At 36.5% G+C, this 21,055-nt stretch overlaps 2 protein-coding genes across 2 annotated transcripts in view; both read right to left on the bottom strand.

Moving 5' to 3' along the window:
* The window catches only part of LOC105198547 (WW domain-binding protein 4), a 45,749-nt gene that overhangs the window by 22,344 nt on the left and 2,350 nt on the right, over nucleotides 1–21,055 (bottom strand). The gene's annotated exons all lie outside the window — the stretch shown is intronic.
* LOC105198546 (calmodulin-lysine N-methyltransferase) lies at nucleotides 80–11,303 on the bottom strand. Its single transcript, XM_011165283.3, has 2 exons — nucleotides 8,262–11,303; nucleotides 80–5,492 (listed from the first exon to the last, which is right to left on the bottom strand). The coding sequence occupies exons 1-2, from the start codon at nucleotides 8,916–8,918 to the stop codon at nucleotides 5,133–5,135; spliced, it is 1,017 nt and encodes a 338-aa protein (XP_011163585.1). The 5' UTR covers nucleotides 8,919–11,303; the 3' UTR covers nucleotides 80–5,132.

The following is a 21,055-nucleotide window of genomic DNA, read 5'->3' as shown; positions in this document are numbered from 1 at the left end:
CGTTGAACTCGCGAGCGTAACGTGACGATCGCATTATCTCCGTCCAGGGGATACAAACAACGTAAGAAAAACACGGCGCTTTTAGATGAAAATAGTTTATTACTATGGAGATTCTCTCGCGCATAATGCACGTGTACACAAATGGCCCTCTAGAGTTACAAAAGGTCCATAAATTCTCCAGTCTAGCCACGTGGATTAGCAGCCTGTGAAGTTAGCACCCCCACCACAAAAAAAATCGAAACAATACCTATGCAAAAATTAAGTGCTTTATGTGCGTTAATTACATACTGTATTTTTAATTTGTGCGTTCGAGCAGTTTGGTAGAAAATCAAATCATTAAAAGTGGGAGTGCTGGCTTAACGTTAAGCATAAAATGTGTACGAAGAAATTTTCATGCTCGTCCCTTCTTTCGACCGAAAAACCGACCCCGAAGTGCGCACCCACCTTCCCGATACAAGAATAAAGTGCCAGTAAATAGGCAGATATCAAATTGGTCGTAGGCTCAAAACATTCCTTTATTTATGTGCTTTCGAAATATATACAACGAGATTTTCGTGCTCATTCCCTTCGACTGAAAAATCGCGCCCAAAGTATGCATCCACTTTCCCGATACAAGAGCAAAATAACAGTACAAAGACAAATATCAAATTGATCGTAGGTATCTTCTTAAATAAGTCAAGTGTCTATAAAATCTCTCTACACGTGTGCTAACGAAATTATGAATTAAATTAGAAGGAGTCTTAATTATCGAGAAAGTAGCTATTATTAGAAAAATCGACACTTTTCTAATCACGTTTGAAAGTGGAGGTGCTGGCTTAACGTTAACCCAAATTTCTTATATATTTAGTATTTAAAAAAAAAAATAACTACTATCATTTCGAGGATGATTTTTCGGTCGAAGGGGATGAGGTAACGGTGGAAGTACGTTTGATATTTCTGACTAGACTTAAGACTATGTCTATAATAAATATTGGTCCTTTGAGGTAATAGGTTCATAACGCGATCGGAGATACTTAATTATAGAATGTACTTGGAAACTCCTTTTCGTATTGCAAAGATTTAAACGTACCTAAATAAATAAATAAATAAATTACTACAATGCAACATGAATAAGGCAATGTCGACTCACGTAAAAATTGTCTCTTTTTTTATCCTGCTACTCGATTATAATGATCTACATCTGCATCTGTTTATAATAACAATCGAATAATTGATATTTTTTATTAACGTTTAGATCGAGCGTTGGATCCAATCAATATTTTGCTTTGGCTCAATTTCGCTTCACTTTTGGACCCAAGTAGCATTAAATGATATTCTCTTCCTTATTCAAGAATACAGGGATGTCTTTTAGCGCAGTTTTGCGATGAATAGGATTCACTGGAAATGACTTCGTAGTCTACGAGTCACGGTTCGACTGTATCTAAACTCGGTCTATACAATTGGTCCTGCCGGTTGCGAAAAACGAGGAACTCGAGAGCTACTGCTCGAGCTGTCTACTTACAAAGTGTCGATGTTTAATTGATAATTGATAAAACTATCACTATCGCGTTGTATTATAAATGACACTTTAATTTTATTATAAACGATACTCGGGCGCAAACCCGAAATTCGATTGCACGAGAAAAAAGAAGTTACTGGCTAACTAAAAACTGCGTATGGTAACAAAGTTACAGTTGTAATATATGGGCAGCTAACATCTTATCTATGATACCTATATTATTTAGTTGAAAGAGTTTAGCTACCTGATACACGAGTTTTACTACAGAACATATTTGCTATATCCAAAATATACTCTGTAGCTAGAAATGTATTCGAAATAACTACATTAATTAGCTATTAAGTGTATTATCTGTACATCTCTGACATATCAATTAGTTGCGACAACTACTTTTATGTTTAAAGAAATCTGTTTATATATTTCGTTTTCAAACTGTGTCAAAGTATTATATTTTTCGTGTTAATTTTTTACATAATATTTATGTTACTTTCTAACGCATTCATCTTGTGTTAGATCAACATAAAAATTTGAATGGACCATTTGGGACATGCGATATATTTTAGGATCACATTGTATAGCAACATAAAAGTAATTATCTGAACTAACCGATATGTCAGAGGTATATCAGTCAATATACTTGGTAGCTAATGAATGTAGCTACCTTGAATACACTTTTAGTTACAGTATATTTGGATAAGCAAATTCTGTAGCTAGGCTAAACGTCCATGTAGTTAAATTCTTGCTAAATAATATAGGTAACAAGTAATATTAGCCGTCATATTACGACTGTAATGTAGTTGCTACATGCAGTTTTTAGCTATGGCAGCTATTTTTCTTTTTTCCGTGCAACGTTTCTATCCGGTTCAATATAAAATGGAGACACATACAATTTACATGAATATATACAATTACATACATACACACGATTTACGAAACATCAACAGATTTTTACATATCGAAATCTCACGTATACACATTTAAAAATGAAGTGTTTAATTTTAGAACTGTACTCATATTTGAGACAATAAAACGTTTACAGCTATTAAAAATTTCAGTTCTAAACGTTTTAGTATTTTAAATCTGAGCATCGTTTAAAACTCAAATATTTTTAAGTATTTAAAAAACAAAAACGGAAACAAAACATTTTAAACATAAGATTAGCAACCCTATGTTAGTCACAGCGGTTCTTAGTGCCAAATAATAATTTTTTAATTTTTACAATGTTCAAAATCTACAGCTGGAATTCTCTCTCAAAATTTTGCATATGTAACTTGTAATCGTAAGTAGCATAATTAAATTAATAAAAGCAATACGATATCCTAACAAGACCGGGAAGTGTAACAACACATTTAAATAACGAGAAGACTATACCGGTCGAAAGCAGATCTTTGTGTTCAAATTTTTTAGGTAAAACAAACATTTACAAGATTCCCCCAACTGCGTGCCGGACTTAAAGCACAGCTTTTTAAGAAGAACCAAGAAATGTAATATCACGAAAATTAAATTGATACTCGATTTAATAATTTTTGATGCTTACAAGCATCTCTACTATCTCCCCTTATCCCAAAAAGAATTAAAGAATTAAAAAATTTATTGCGATAATATTTATCGCAATAACTGGTTAATTAATTAAAAGATAATCATGGGGGTAGTTATTAAATCCTTTCCTCCTGCAACTCTTGTACCCTCCTCCCTTCTGACACTCGTGAAATAGCACGAAAAATATTACCTTGACCAGGGTATCATAGTCAGTTCGACCACCGAGGCACTTGGTAATATTTATCGCAATAACTGGTAAATTAATTAAGAGGTAATCACGGGGGTAGTCTTTAAACCCTTTCCTCCCGTAACAACCCTTGTACCTTTCCCCCTTTTCTCCTTCTAAGATAACATGTTGTATCAACAACATTCTATCTTCCCTTCTCTTCATCTAGAATTAGCGAGGTAGCACACTGTACTATCAGCAAAGTCCTACATCACCCCTCTTCTTTACTAACAAGGAAACTGTCGGATTTGTTCTTCATATGATTTTAATAAGTTTTGAATGTTGTAGAACATTAAAAATTATTACTCACATTTTTTTTTTATCTGCTTATCTCAAGGTTTAGAAGTTGAAACACTACCTCAAATATAATAAATTTTTTAAAAATTTGATTTTTGCAGAAAAGTAAATATACCATTATACAGAGTATAAAAAAACTATAAAACTATAAAACTTTAATATGAAACATTTTTTCATATACTTCATATTTTCAAAGATATTCGCTAAAAACGAAAAAAATCCATTATTTTCGACCTCTAAACCTCGAAATAACCAGATAAAAAAATATAAGCTTAATATTTTTTAATGTTCTACAACATATCTAAAGCTCATCAAAATCAGGTGAGGAACAGTTTGGACTGTTCCTTTGTAAGACTCGCAGGACTGCGTAATCCGTTAAAACATTTTAATACAATACTTAAAAATTAAACACTTCTTTTTTGAGTGCATATACACAATTTGTTAAACATTATGTTCTCTTAAATTAGGCTTCTAAGCTTAAGTCTAATAATTTAACATTTGTTCATTTATTGATTTTACATCTGGCTCATCTTTGTTTCGCACATATAATTACGTAAAATCAATATAAAGTGTAACTTGCTTAAAGCTTTGTACCAAACAATATAAAGTATAACGCCTGCGCACAATAAAGAAATATTAGGTATTAGAAAGAGGAATTAAAATTTTACAATCTCAGTTTTTTTAATGAACATTAAACGTAACGCACAATGGATACGAATAAGATACGTAAATCGTCGTGCAAGATACAATATAACTTATTATTTATCTATAATATGTTTATTAAGGAAACTGATTTTAAAATTGTAATTTCTATTCCTAATATTTAATATTCTTCTATTATGCGCAGGGCCAAACTTGTTTAAAGCTTAAAACTTTGTTTTACCAACAAAAATGATATTTTTGTTATCAACTGTTTTATAACAGACGACGCCAGGCATCGCATTAAAGCGAAGGATTATGGCTCATTGTACCATCCAACGTACTTGCTGCAAATATTCGTGCTACTAGGCGCGTCTCAAATAAATAGATACGTCTACCAAAAATTGATCATACGTAAGAGTTAAAAAAAAAAAAATATATGGTATGTTGAAAGAACGAATCTTATTAACGTTTTGTACTTTCAGATACGCGTTCATTCATAAGATGTCGAGTGTGTATCGCAAATACCCGTTAATTAACGGCAGGGAAGGTCGGGCACGTTCAAAAGAGCTCACCGTACGATTCTCGCACGTCGTTCATAATACCTTCCTTATGAAACTTTTCCGATAGCGGCGACGATGTGGAACGATGCGTGCGAGCAGAAGATCGATTCGCAAGTAAATGTGACCGCTAAACGTTTCATCAGAACGCACTAATAAAAAATTGACCTTGACATTGCTGGGCGACATAAAGGCAGCTTTATGCATCTTTACATCCCATTATACTGCAAACGCGCGTTCTCATTTGGAAAAGTGGTACATTCATTCTCCTCGCAATAACTTTATTTGTGCGCACGCAAACGAAGAGTACATATTTAAAAACGTTCGCAAACACGTTTTCAATTCTCACGTTCCTAGACGATCGAGTTTTCGATTATCCGGGTGGTATCTTCTTCTGCTTGGTAAGTTCCAGCAGTATCGGGTAATGCAGATCCGGACAGTATTCCGGACTGTTCTGCAGTAATTCGAGATGCCTCGACCACACCATGTCGTCGTACCGTTCCCTCTGGCGCGCTATAAAGCCGCGTTTAATCGACGCTTCGGCGAACTTCTGAAATGTCGTGCCGCGTCTGGGCGCCATCACCAGGGCGACCCCGTCGTCGGTCAGCCAGCCGTAGATCGTCTCTACCAGATCCAGACGAGCGTCGTCGAAGAAGAGGCAGTCGGCGCTCAGGATCACGTCGTAGAGACCCGACGGTAATCGAGCAAATTCGTCGTCGTCGGCCGTCCGGGTCTAGAGATCGAGAAATCATAACCGAGAATCCAGATTTCAATCTGTCGGCTAACAACTGTGAGACACGCGATCAATGTATTCGCGAATTTCGACTCGTATCGCTCCGATTGCATATCCGAAATCGTTTAAAATCTGAAGAACGATAGATTCGTCTCGCGCGTTTGCGACTTACACGAAGAGTTACATAGTACATCGAGAGAATCTGAAACTTCGTACAAATTTGAGATAACTCGAGAACTTATAATCGTTTCTCGTGATGGATAAAAGATTTTAACGGATGAAGCAATCTCTCGAACTCTTAAAGCAATTTTCTAAGCTTCTGTTATAATATGATACATAATGTCTTCAAAACCGTTTAAAAAAAAAATTAAAGAAAGATTATATAATTGTACTTTGGTTTTTCGTAACTTATAAGTCAGTGTTATAATCATGCGAAATGTTTTGAAGGAATGATTTGTTTTAATTTATTTTGCGAAAAAATCTATCGCGAAGAATGTTCGTTTTTCGTACAAGAAACTCGAAGAAAACTGATCGTAAGCTTATGTACGCCTCGGTCAAGCTTATCCGCGATGTGTTTTATGATTTGACTTAACTAATAAAATAACTATCGCTCCGATATTTTTTTGTTATTATTTGTCAACGAACATACGACACCAAAATTAAAGCATCACCTATTTTGACGAAAAGTAGAAAGTGAAAAATTGAATCCGCTCACCTTGTTCCGCTAACTTACGAGACGTGAATTATCCTCGATTCTGGTTTGCCGCGGCGTCGGTGCAAACTTGATTGGTCCCAATCAACCGGAAATTTCCCACGAAAAAAAATATCAATTGCGCGGAACATTACGAGCTACCGGAAGAGCACTGAGGTTACGTTATGGAGGCTACCGGAAAATGTCCGAACGGCGCGTCTATATATCTGAACCGGCATCACAAGAATCACGCGGGGATTCTATGCTCCCATGTGGCTGTTCTTCGCGATAAATTATAGAGAGAGAAATACACAGAAATCAAATATTTCCTAGCTGGAGTTTCAACTCTTTTTTAGTATTTTATGTACATTATAAAAAAAATGTACATTATTAAAAGATTAGTGATATCAGAATGTAACAGTGACACAGAAACATTAAAGGTATTAAAGATAAGTAGATAAATTTTAATCTCTGAGCTTAGAATTTCATTAAAAAAAAGCTAATTTCCGACATTAATTTATTATCTAAAAATCAGAGTGAAATTTTTATTCAAAAAGGAATTCGGACATGGCAAAAATTTCTTTTTGCGCGTATATTTTTTAGAGTATCCCGCGGATAAGCAGTGACAGCCACATTATATTAGCATGACATTTCAAAATATGTTACGATAATCTGTGTGCTACGTGACTCTATAACGTAACACGTGCTTCGTAAAAGACGTTTTTTTTTATGATATCAATTTTATCATATACTTTACAGACATTGTTCGTAAGTTAAAAAAACGAAATTGATTATATCCATTCATTTTGCCAAACTTCCAGAATCTCTCTTGTCTTTAAACTTTTCCGATTTCGAGGAAATCGATTCAAAAGTGCCAACTCTATTATCGCGGAAGTACGAACCACTCTTCGGTCACGCGATCGTGGGTTCCCCTATTTATTCCGGGATTGTGATTCCCAGCTGCATTACGCTCCCCCGGCAGAGCCTCAATTTTTCCATTCATCGGCTCGCGATGACCGCGATGACTCATTGATCGTGGCGACGAGCAGCGCATTGCTGTCGCGACGTGCGACCGCGAAACCGGGCGTGTCGATATCCGATGATCCGTCGTCGATTACGGTTAGCGAGCTCGTCGCCGTCGTCCTCGTTACAGATGCGGATCACGTCGCGGTCGGAGTTTACGAGACGCATTATTCGACCGCGGGGTCGGCGACCAGGCTGAATTCTGTGTCGTGATTAGCGAAGTACGAGGCTGACTCTCCGATTCCCAATGTCACCTGCAAATCCTCGGTACTCGTACAATCAAATGCAAACGCTTGACGTTTCTCGCACTACCGCGATACATTTACACGTGGGAATCCGAGAGCTCGAAAACAAAGTATGTATGTTCATTGGAAAAATTCCAGCGCGCAATAATTTTCGTTGCCGTACTGTTTATAGCAATAAATTTATTTTTCTATTCAATGTAAAACAAATGGATTTTCAATTAATGTTAAACCTGCATTGTGATGAGAAAGTTAAAAAAAAAAATGTCTTTCTTAATAACGTTTTCAATATTTAATTTCCTGTCGCTTTGTAGTCGCGTATCGTTGTTGAAACGCCTCGTCATGTTTCAATATCGCTTTGAAAATATGCTTTTTTTATGTATATTTTATTATGCACTCGTAGTTATCTGTTCATAGAAATCGCATGGAATACGTCATGGAACATGTCATGGAACACAGTTAAAAAAAGCGATGAACACGTTTCTACACAGAAGAGATAGAGCTGGTAAGTTAATGTATTTATGATATACAACTTCAAAGGGACGAAATAATGTATAGCACGTCTGTGATTTGAATTAAAATGAATTCTTACAGAAGACTCGGAAGCTGCGCAGAAAACCATTAAGGCAATTCAAGATACGATTCCCGATCTATCGAGCGCCTCTTGAGGAAAAAGCCTCCTAATGACCGTTTCCATTAATTCTCGCCTGGTTGCCGACTCCACGGCTTCAACGCGCTATTTTAATCGTTAGCGAGATCGAGAATAACATCGGACTATTGACCGCGCTTTCAAACTCAAATCTGAGCATTCACCTTAATACGGTTACCGTTCATCTGCCGATGCTGAACGGCTCTGGCGGCCTGGGCCCATTGAACAACCCCGCACTGCACCAGATGCGTCATGTGGTTTCTGGCGACGATACAGCGCACGTTGTCGATGCTGGTCACGTTGCCGTCCGTGAGGGTGACGGTGCTGGGATTGCAGTACTTGGCGGCGAGTATGCCGGCCAGGCAGCTCATGCCGCCACCGAGTTCAAGGACGTTCCGATTCCAGCAGAGGCCGCGATTCCTCAGCAGATAGTAGGCCAGACACTCCTCGGACGGCCACACGCACACGTTGCCGGTATTGTTGAAGCCGATCAGCTCGTTCGCCGTGAAACACTTGCTTATCCGACGTATCTGCACGTTGTACGGCTGACCGTTCAGTTGGGTCGAGTACTCGCACCAGCTGAACTTGCCGTCAGCCAACATGTTCTCCAGCAGCGCACACTTCAGTAAACCGAAGCTGGTGAATCGCCTCACTGACACTTCCTCATCCGACTCGCTGCCGATCGGCTGCGGCGAGCCTGCCAGTGCCCTGGCCAGGATGCGCCATCGACGTAGAGCGCGGGTGCTCCTCTTTGAATTGCGAGGATCATTCGTCTCAACCGACAAGAGGGTCTCCCTACGGGATAAAATCTCCTGCGACATGTCGCAATCAGGCACATCGATCGGTACTCGATAACATATACGGTTTCCAGATTTTCTTCTCAGATTACAAAATCTTATGTTTCAGAAGGATGACGATGACTGTCTTTCCTATTATTTCTTCTACTGATTTTTTCGTTTCGATCAATCTTCAGTTGCGTGTTCAATCGCGTGTGTAGGTGTTCACCGGATAGATGATCTTCTAGTCAAAGAATTTCGTTGAAGGCTTTTGTTAAAGGCTTCGTCAATAAACTTTCACTTCGCCGCGCTGTTGCGAACCCGTGGAAGGCACGTGGGGGCGACGCGTGTTCCTCCTCATCGCTGGCGAACGGTTAGCCGGTTCAATCGGTGGACCAGGCGGAATCCTCCTCGGCACCGCGTCCTTCTTGCCGCAACCGGTCCCGGCACCGGGCGCATACTTCCTTTCTGACGAGACTCCGCCCGCGGGGGCTGCTCTCTCGCCTGGCAAGGACGATGATGGACGAAGGGACGGGACAAGACTAAAAGCACCAAGTTCTAACTCGCGCCACGCGGACGACGAGCGTTCTCCACGCGTTGGCTTGGCGCCTGCGCGACTCCGCTCCTCGTGCCTCCTTCCTCGCGCTGGTCCTCCCCCGTCCACCTTTCGCACCGTCTCCGCGGGTGTTCCCCAAGACGTCGTGTTCCTCGTGCGTGTCTGTCGCGCTTTCGTAAAGATGTTCTGGCGCGCCGACGCTCGGGGGTCTCGCACGAGAGCTACGCGTGCGGCTCCGAATTAGCCCGAGCCTTCCGAGATTCGAAGCTCAATGACGAATCCGGCTGAATAGCGAGTACCGCGTCGCTATTGAACGGCACGCATCGAAACTCGTCGAGGCCTCTTGACGTGATGATGAATTATGCTGACGGGCTCTCGAAGATTTGTCATTCGGACGAGCGGGCTATCGCGGAAGTAACGTGAAACGTTATCGCTCGCGCTTTTCCTTCATTATATACACGCGGGAAATTATCACTTCGGTTTCATCGCAAGGCGATGCTGGTTCGCAATTTTATTAGCGAAAAAAAAAAGAGATCGCAATAACATCTAAACCGAGCAATTCACACGGAAAGAACAGTCTTGCTAAAGCATTTAAATATTTAGCTAAAAATGATTTTGTCGGTCTATCAAAATAATTAGGCGAGATGCTATCAAGCAGATTGCTGGAATGTCGAAACGTTTCGCAGCATTGTTTATTATGCTTCAACGTCATAATTATTTCGATGGATAACCAAATTATTTTCATATGTTCCGTACCCGGCTAAATTTGTAGATACTTCATCAATCACAGAACCATTTTTTTCCGTGCACGAATGTTTATCAAACGACTAACAAAAATATAGATAATCATACGGTTCGTTGAAGAAATTATAATTTTGCGTATTAAAATAGCAAGAACGTTTGGCTATCTTTAACATTTGTAATACTGTACATTAAAGCATTAATAACATTCGCGGCATTGGTTGGCACGTGCCAGCGATGATATAATTATTTCTCACCGCCTGCGATCGTATCGTAAGTTTCATTTCCTATTTTTACAGCGCTCCTCGTCCCGTCAATCTACCAACTAAAGATACGAGTGCTATAACCCGTCGATGACGCGGAAAGCGTAAATATTCGACAGGTGTACACCAGTTACGAAGATGCGCGGGGTCGCTGTCTGTTGATAAATATAACGGAGCCATAATCCTTTCGCATAATCGTTTAAAATTTTGTTTAATATCTTATGTAATCAATTTCACGTCTTACAACTATCGTAAGCGTTCGCGTCGAATTATTTGTGTCATCCTCCAGTTTCGATCCGTTACCTTGATCTTGACTATCATCGAGAAACGACGACAACTCGTACACGTGGCGCGCCGCAAACTCCCTTCGGATATATCGGTCTTTATTATTATAATAAAGACAGGGGGAAAAGGACAACGGGCGAGCATTAAATGCCGTTATAATATACGGTCAGCTTATCCGAGCGTGTCATAAGCCCGGTTACAACATCGCTACTGAACATCTAGTAGCCAGTGCGCTTCGTACGTCGTGCCAAGACGCAGACATTAAACTGTCACGACACTAATGTTTAAATCTTGGCCTAAGTTTCCGGATGAGCGACGAAAAGCGCATCGCGTTAATCGTCTCTTCTAGTCCCGTTTACGCGATTCCGCGCCTCGCATAATCGCAATCGCAGTCTCGATCGGAAACGAAATGGTATTCTGGATCCGGCCGCGCATTTATTTTCATCGTCGCTAATATATATAACTCGGGATTGCCTAAATAATAAACAATATAATGGAATTCTTATTCATACAAAAAAATTTTTTTGATATTAAGTAAATAATAAATATATTTATTTTAGTATCATTTCCATTTAAATAAACATTAGCAAGCATAGAATAATTTCTTTATAAACTTACAAAATATTTCTTAAAAAAAAAAAAATTAAAGAAATAAATATATTTACTTAATAAAAAATTTTTGTCAGTGTTTCTGCAGGAAAAATAATATGTTCATTATCAATTATGTTCAATACCATGCATATGCAATTCGTTTCTGCTATCATGTAGCACAGATTTCGTTTAACTCAATTTCTACTACCAATATACATATGAATAATTTGCTAAATAAACGCAACGCATGTGTTACGTTGGAATGTCTAATTTAAACAATTCCCCTTCATTCAGTTAAAAGCAATATTGGAAATATTGTGTATTAATACTATTAATATCCTCTATAGAGATTCGATATCGCTGGATTTTAATGCAAGCATTCCACTTTATATAGATTTAAATAATAAAGTGTAATATGAATAATAAAGACTGGAGCAGTTTTGTTTATTACAGTTTTGACTTAATTTAAAACCACGCAGAAAATAGCGTAAATATAAATAATTCAATTATTAAATCCCTCTCACCTGTACAATTTTTATGAACGTGAGCATTTAGATGTTCACCGCCATTCGACGGATAAAAACTGAGATACTGAGAAGGAAGCTTTACAGAGAACCCAACAATTCTCCGCGCGGTGACAAGATTTGGAAGAAAGCCAAAATTATGACAGCCGGAACAAATGAATATAGCTACGAACATGTGCGCGTAAAAACGCTATCTTTTCTTCGCAATATGATATCGTTAAAATTACAGAATGGACCCCTGAATTAATAATAGATCGCATTCGGAAATCACTCGTTCACCGAATGTTAAACAAGAATAAAATGATCCACGGGGTCATTCGAGTGATATTACGGAACGCAGCCCTACTATTAGTTTAGGGATCGATTCTATAACCTTAACGATACCATAAGGACATCGTAACGAGAGACAGCGCTCTTATTCAAATAATAGGATACGAGAGTCCCACAAAACTATGAATTTCAATTGTTCCTGTAAAAATGGAGATCAGTCTCGTGGGGGATTGCCAGAAAGAAAGGCGAAGGGGGAGGCAGGAAAAACTGCAGCTTCAGAATAAGTTACCGCGCAATCAGCAGTTACCATTTCCGGCTTACATGGGCCTCGCTAATTCGAGAGGAATTCAATTTCCCCAAGAGCATATCGCCAAGGCGAACGAAAATCGGTTTAAGCCTCGAAAATCAGTTTTACCGTTGCCCGCTGAAGCTAAGTTACTTGCGCATTCGCTTAAACGTTTTTCTCTCTCCTGCGACGATTAAGCCATCTCATAATGCTGAAAGTAATCGGCGATGATGATCGCTTGTCCACTTTCGCGTGAGGATGAACGCGGAACGGAATTGTTTGTTGAAAAGACGTTATCGAAAGAAGCACTAAGCATATTCCTACGTGAGGGGAATCCCTCACGTCCTCCGCTGCACTATCGCAGACGGCTCGAGTTTCTGGCTCCATTAACGATTTATCCTGCTGAAGCACACGTCAAAACGTCACTACTTGATCCACGTCCATTAAGCTATATCATTTCCCATTTTCGAGAGATTCAGCTTTTTAATTATTTGCAGGATTTTTCGGGATACACGGAAAGATATTTATACGTCGCGGAGAGATATCGCCTCGGTGTTTCCTGTCACAGTGAGCGTCGGAATCGGTCTCGTCGTAATTATAGCGAAATCAAATTTTCAACGGTCAGTGACATCGTTTCGAGCGGATTCGCCTGAGGAAAACGGGCAATGAACTATTGTATAAAGTTCATTTATCCGAGAAATCAGCATATCGAAACTGAAATCTAAATAGATATTTAGAGTCATCCAAAAGATCCTATGATATTTATTTAACGCAAACGAATAATCGGCAGGGTAAGTGCAAAGAGCAGGCTAATAATTAAACGCTTATCAATTTCTCGCGAGAAGAAAGCAGAATGAGTGATTCAGCAAAGCTATAGCTTGCTGCACGAGTTCGGCATCTATAAGGAGATTTAATAGTTCAACAAAGAAATTTATGTCTGAAAGCAATAAATGAATTATTAGAGCACAAGTAATTCTTTACTGCAATGAAAATTGCCAATGTAATAAGCTTTCCTTCATTATGGCAGCAAAAGTACGCCATAGATAGTGTGTCTTGTTAAAAATTTTAATTGATATATTCGATTGATTTTTGCGGAAAGTCGTCATGCTGTATTAACAAATTTGCTATGCTATTTTAACATGATTATAATTGCTAATTTTAATTTAGCTGTAAAACTTTGCTAAAACTTTAACTAGCTGTCCTTTTATATATTGTATATATATATTACGGATTTGTAAAGCTATGAGTCTCTTAAAGTTGTTTTAACAAATCTTTTTTCCGTGCGCGTAAAAAATTGAAAGACGCTACGTCCGCGGTTTCCGAGAGACGCGGCATTCTATATTGAATTGGGAACGAATAATCCGATGCCCGGGTGCAAATTCAATTTCGTTAAAGCGCAAGTTGTTGCGGCTGATCTCCCCGCGGCAGCGGTGGTGCGCGGCGATGCGCCCGCGTTTCTGCACGTTTTCTCCCTCGACGGTGCTTATGTAACCGCAGTGAGGCTGCGGGCACATACGTCTCTACTTTATATTGTTTGACACAAATAGAATTCACGATAGTAGTGGCACTCGTGGTTTTACTTCGCGTGTGAAGCCGATGGCCTCTAGACACTACGGCTAAGTATGGACTTCTCCTAGCACAATAATAATGCACTCCTTGCGATTTGATTTCCAGCTCTCTCAAGAGAATATTCTTCGTCAAACCATACATTATTAAAAATTTACTCTTAATATTTTATCTTAAATAAAACGTGCAGTCGACGAGCTGAGGCTAAAACAACGGCTAGAGACCGTTGTTGTTCGTTTCAAAATCGGATTATAGTTTCCGCAAACGCGGAATCTTAAGCTACAAATGGCTTCGCTCGTTATTATTAATTAACTCTAAACCCGCCCGGGACAAATCTATGTGTATGTTGGCGCGCGATTAAATCTCCGCACTCCGTGCCGTTCCGATTACGCGTACTCGAAATATCTCATCTCACGGGCGTGCATCTCTCGCGCCATGTGCGGCTGACGTAAGATGTGCAGCGGCGATACTATTATTTGTACCTACGCAAATGTGCCCGGAGAAGACGCGAGCGCAGACAGGCGCATAAAGACGCTATTCGATTTAACGGAGTCTATAATCGAGGCGTGACCGCCAGGAATTGCTACGCGTCAAGTATCGACGGTTTATTATATTCAGATTCAATTTTACGAGGAACCAATTTGTGTGCAGTAAATGACTGCATTCAGCAGAAAAAGCTGCTTTCCGACTCTTGTAAGATTTTACACTATGACCGCGTGTGGTTCTTGCACTTAGGTCCTCAATGGATCTAAATGTTTAACCAATCATACCAAAGAGTCTTGTAACAGCTTGTAAAGCTGCTTTCTGTGCTGAGCACGCAGCCGTTCTAATAAAATTAAAAAATATCCACGATATCAGTACTGAGAAAAAAGTTGTTAAATTGATTAAACTTTTCAATCCGATTAGATTTTTTTTCAGTTGTTAAATTGATTAAACTTTTCAATTTGATTACATTTTTTCAGTTCAAGTATTTTTAACTCAAGTATATAAAATACTTGAATTTTAATTTAAGCATTTGTAAATTTAACTTAAATACATAAATTTTTAGTTAAATTAAAAACTTTTTTCCGTGCGTGTAAATGAGATAAAACAAGATTAGATGCTTCATAATTTATTAATAATTTATATGTTCCGCTATATTAATTTTAATTCTAGGACACGCGTTTCGTTAATTTCGAGGTGTAAGAAACTCGTAAACATTTATGAAATGCTTAAATTAAACATTTATGAAATGCTTAACAAACGTATATTAAGATAATTCTGTGAAACATCCTTTATAATTTATCCGTTAACTTTCTTGCAAACAGTTTTCTCTATAAAATAGATATCCGTAAAACTCGATGTCAAATATTCCCTTCGATTTATCGTCATCTTTATATTCGCGAAGCAAAAGAGAAACTATCGGCAGAGTGTGCAGTCGTAAGCTGCAATACAGCGAAACGCACAATTTGCGAAAGACGTTTGCAAGTCGTTCAAAGATAAAAGACGTCGTTCGAAATTTGAAAAATAATAAAAAATGACATGAATAATGAATAAAACAAAAATAAATATTTATACGTAACAAACATGTTATTTTAATTCGTTAATTACTTGAAAATAATTAAAGATCTCGTTTAAAAAAAATGAATTTGCAAACGGTCTAAGAAATTGTAATAATAAGAATGTGTGTGCGTGCGTGCGTGCGTGCGTGCGTGCGTGCGTGCGTGCGTGCGTGCGTTCGTGCGCGCGCATGTGGCATTTTTATTTATATAAATAACTAAATAATAAATTGTTAGAAGAGAAAATTGTTATAAATAACAAAAGTGAATTCAAAGAATTGCAGGCCATTAAAAAAAAAAGTTGCCGAGGAAGGCAGAACAAGATGAAAAGCCTGTCGCAACGTAGACGCAGTAAGACGGTATTGCGGCACTGGCAAGGGCACCGACGCAATGCGTCTAGGTGTCTCGAGTCAAGAAAGTGACGACGTGAAAGACGTCGGCGTGATTCGATGGAGTCGAGACGTTGTCGCCGACGCGCGAGAGATGCTGTTTTCCTTTTCGACGGGTTTCCCCAACAATCGCATACGTAGGCACACACGCTGGTTGCGTTGGCCAATAACGAGCGCCAAATGTCCCACATTTGCTTATTAAGAACAGACAGAGGCGCATACGGGAGAGGCGGACAATGGAGTTGCTATTGCCGTCACTCTATGCAACGCGACACAATTACAGATGCGGTCAGGTGCGTATAAAAGGATGTTGGAATTTAACTGATCAGAATTTGATCAATGCTATTCGATTTTTTATGCGGAAGCGTCAGTACTTGTTTATGAAGCAAAATGTAAATCCTAATAAATGTTTAAAGAAAATAAAATATAAAGATGTTTCAGATGAATCATTTGAAGCATGATATAATTTAACAACATATATGTTACATATACGTTATAGCTTTTGAATGCAAAGATCAATTATTTTTTGCACTCCGACTTCTTGATAACTTCATACCTAGTAATATTTTGAATTACTGAGTTCAAATTTGAAATAAAAATTTCAAAATTCACAATAATTGATTTAATATAAACTTAAAATCAGAAAAAATTTTGTTTTTTATAACATACATTATAGTAAAAAATTTCGTCTGTATAGCAATCCTAAGTATTCAGAAATTTTCATGAAAACTTGTACTCGGTGATTTATAAAAAATTTTGAACTCAAAAAATTAAAAAATTTGAAATTTATTTGAAAACCACTTGGCGGAGTTTTAAAAATTTATGTGGTTGCGCGAGTATCATCAATTTTTTTCTACATTGGACTGACCATATTTTGATTTTTTAATTTTTATTTCAGATTCGTTAATCAACATTCCTAAAAACTTTCAAGTATCCGTTTTTGTGTGTGTGTAAAGCTGGCATACCATTTGGTAGAAATTCACTAAACATTGACAGTTCTGCGTTTATTTTCAATAGTTCTATAGATCCCGATAGATAAAACAAATAGTACTGGCCTTTAAAGCGAAAAAAACGCATAAGACAAAGTGAGACGCCAGGTTCACACAGCGTCTCAGTTTGTCCTGCGTCATTTTACAGACACAATTCTTGTAGGATTTTAAAAGATTTATAGTTCTAGATGAGTTATAGAAAAAGTTCTAGCGTTTAACATAGTTTATTTCATTCAAAAAAAAAATTATTATAAAATATTTATTTTATAATTTTACATAATAGAGTTCCGGGTACAAAAAAATATTTTTCCTCCAGTTCTGAACGTATCTAAACACCTTACGAAGAGTTCCATTCGATTCAATTATTTATTAATTAGAAAAAAATTGTTACCTTCCGTGAAAGTCGCATATTCGCGCATATGTATGTTTCCGCACATATAAGTGAGATGCTAATCTTTTTCGAAGAGTTCTGTGTACAAAAAAATATTTTTCATACAGTTCTCAACATATTAAAGCGCCTTCCAAAGAGTTGCGGTCAATTCCGATATTAGTTAATCAACAAAAAATTAATAACTTCCGAAAAAGCCAATTTTCCCCATAAATAGGTAAGGCGCTGGTCTTTTCGAAGAGTAAGGTGTACAAAAAAACTAATATCGGAACCAACCGCAACTCTTCGGAAGGCGCTTTAATATGTTGAGAACTGTAAGAAAAATATTTTTTCGTACATAGAACTTTTGGAAAAAGACCAGAATCTCACCTATATATGCAAAAAATCGACTTTTTCGGAAGTTATTAATTTCTTGTTAATTAACTAATATCGAAATCGACCGCAACTCTTCGGAAGGCGCTTTAATATGTTGAGAACTGTAAGAAAAATATTTTTTCGTACACAGAACTCTTGGAAAAAGACCAGCATCTCACCTATATATGCGAAAAATCGACTTTTTCGGAAGTTATTAATTTTTTGTTGATTAACTAATATCGGAATCGACCGCAACTCTTCGGGAGGCGCTTTAATATAATTTTTGTTTAATCTAAACTGTGCTTCAGATTAATCGGCAAAAATTTTTTTCACTTTTAGTAATAATTTAAATTCTTTGTCGGTTTGAAAAAGGGCGATTTGAAATTCCACGAAAAACCGCATGTTTCTTGTAGTTTGTACATTCTTCAAGTCATGTATTACATTTATAAGGAAAGTATCGCTTAGATGGTCAAACGGTTTTAATTTCGGTGCCCGACTAGCATGTGGCTTTATTACGACAGGGCGCCGGGTTTACGCACGTGAGAATCGACGAGATAACGCCGCACCCCGTGTCAAGGAAGTTGTATTTTTAGCAGATACGGTGGCCGCGACCGTAAGATATACGCGGTTATAAAACAAAGATACAGTGAAAGGTAAAGAGATTGAAAAGGATAAAATAAAGTGAAGTTATAAATGCAGTCAGGATCGAAAGATAAGATTCATTTTCTTTTTAAATAAATTTTAAGAGTTAACAAAATTTTGTTAACTAAAATTGTTGTAATTTCAAGCAAACAAAAGAATTAACATTTATTTACAATTATAAATTTAGAATTGAGTCGAATTAATCAAAGATGAGAGAAAATTAAAAGGAACTATTGTCATATGTGACACATAAAACTAAAATATTTCTTAAAATTAACAAGGAGTATAAAGAATAAAAAAATAATAAGAAGAAATAATAATAGAGCATAAGCCGGCTGAAGTGTGGAGAAACGAGGCAGAGAACTTTCAGACTAGATGTATTATATCGGGAATGTATTAAATCCATCTCCGTACGTGATATACGAGAGGTTTGTCGCATATATATATGTACAAAATTATCCAATCGCGAGGATTTGAAAATCGTATATGAAAAACGCCTAAGGTAAATATCTAAGTGACATTTAAGAGCTAATCCTTATTGAAAACGCAATTTAATTTAGCCAAATAATATTTGTTTTAACATCTTTATATATGTAAAGATTACACTTTAAATAAAAGAAAAAAAAAGAAAAAATATTGTATTATTTAAACAAATATTACACAACGACTCTAAACGTTTAATATAAGCGTAATATCAATATAATTAAAAAAATATTTACTGTAAAATTTATAAACATTTAATAATAGCTGTTTCTTTAATATACAGTCGAATATTGGAACATGTCCGACTACTGGAACATTTACCTTATAAATCGTGTGCACGTGCGACAGACTTCGCAAACTTTTCGCGGTCACGAATTCGCGCACATGGCGCAAGAGAGTGGCTGGATTCCGTTTTACGAGAAGCATATAGCGTAGATTATATCAAGGGTTATCAGCTAGGCCCAGATAGTAGTTGCCCTGCACTGCGGAAAAGCACGCTGCCTAAGTGCTTTGCGGTGACAAACGTAAAAAAAATCTAAATAATTACCTATATTATAATTAATATTTTAAATAATAAAAGAATATTTTCGCGAATATATAAACAAGAGAGATAAGCGGGCTGCTGCCAAAGATGTAAAATTTTGTTAACGCCACGCGTTATATAATCCACAACAATGTTACGTTAATTGGTCGCGAGCTTGTTAAATGGTACGAAAGTAAATTTGCTTAAGTGCGCAAGTTGAGACGTCGACCGCGAAAATACAAGATATACTCACGTTTCATAATATAATTTCCAAAAAAATGGCAAAAGAGAATTTTTGAACAATGGTAACATAATAAAACTCTGAAGATTAAAGTCAAAGAATTAAAAATGCTACTAAAAGTCAGTCAACATAGGATAATCACGTGTACATATAATTTTATTAATTTAAAATTTTAATGACAAAACAAACGTTTTCACCCTAATTTTGGGTCAGCTTCATTATAATTGAATAAATATTCGTTACAATATGCATTTAAATATTTATTTATATTATATTTAACTGTAATAACTATAGATGACCCATAATTAGGGTCAAAACGCCTATCATTTTGTCATTTAGATACTTTAGATTAATAAAAAATGTTGACTTTTATTAGCATTTTTAATTTTTTGATTTTTGAATATTTTAAGAAATCTTAATTTTAATATTTTTGCAATTATGCAGGCAATTTTTATTTTATATTGTAAAATAATTTTTGATTGTTAAAACAAACCATTTCCCTATAGATAAAAGAGGATAAAGTTATATCTCTCTTACAATTATTATACATCTAATTTCTGTTAGTAAAAATTACTTATTATAAATTATTATTATTATATTATGTTTTATTATTATAAATTATTAATCTTTTAATATCAAATGCGATTTGTGAATTGCATCATAAAATTTTTAAAAAAATTATATTTAAACTAATACTTTTGTCAATCCATTTATCATTTATCAGAATTATTTTATCAGAAATAACATAAAGAAACGGATAAGAAGCATAAGTTATATAGTTTTCTTTCCGGTTAAAGAACTTTGGATACATAATTGCAACGATAAGGAAAGGATATCGATGCCTCTCGTTGCTTATTATGACAGGATGTTGCATAGAAAAGACGCGATATCATATAGAATATGTAATATCACTATTGCTTGATACGCTTATTGCGGAATCAAGTTTTATGTGTAGTGCAGCGATGCTATAAAGAAGGCAAACGTTTTGCCATATCGATACAGCTCAGCGAAGAGCATTACTAGGAAATATTTCTTGGTATAAACATTTTAATACTTGAGAAATTATTTGAAATCTTCAAGACAAAATAAGTAGTTAGCATTCTTCTGCAAATATAGGCATTTTGCTGTTATGGAATTAAGTAGTTATGTAGTTCTTTATGAAAATTTGTTATTTTAATTAAAGGCATTTTGTTGTTATGAAATTAAGTAGTTATGTAGTTCTTTGTGAAGATTTTTTTAAATTAAAGAATATAAACATAAAATTTAATTTTAGCTTTAATTCTCATTCTTTACTACTCATCTCTATTTATCAAACACATATTGCTCATTTGCTATAACAATATAATTAAAAAAAACCATGTTATTTTTGCAGATATTTACTATATTAATAAGTAAACCTACTTTTCCGTCACTTTCCAAATTTAATGAAACTTTGTACATTAAGAAAGAAAATTGTTTGAAAAACTAAAATATCATGAGTAGATTATTGTTTTAAAAATTATGAAGCTCTCTGTGCATTATACAATAATATATAGCAATCATAAAATGTGGTG

Source organism: Solenopsis invicta, chromosome 5 (genome assembly GCF_016802725.1).
Source record: "Solenopsis invicta isolate M01_SB chromosome 5, UNIL_Sinv_3.0, whole genome shotgun sequence".
NCBI lineage: Eukaryota > Metazoa > Arthropoda > Insecta > Hymenoptera > Formicidae > Solenopsis > Solenopsis invicta.
The sequence above is the reverse complement of the archived record's forward strand: the minus strand, read 5'-3'. Positions and strand labels throughout refer to the sequence as shown.

Bases quoted from the DNA above. Each gene is read 5' to 3' on its own strand.
- LOC105198546 (XM_011165283.3), bottom strand. From the start codon at position 8,918: ATGTCGCAGGAGATTTTATCCCGTAGGGAGACCCTCTTGTCGGTTGAG. The intron at 5,493-8,261 runs GTGAATGCTCAG...CTCGATCTCTAG, and splicing joins TGAACGGTAACCGTATTAAG to ACCCGGACGGCCGACGACGA.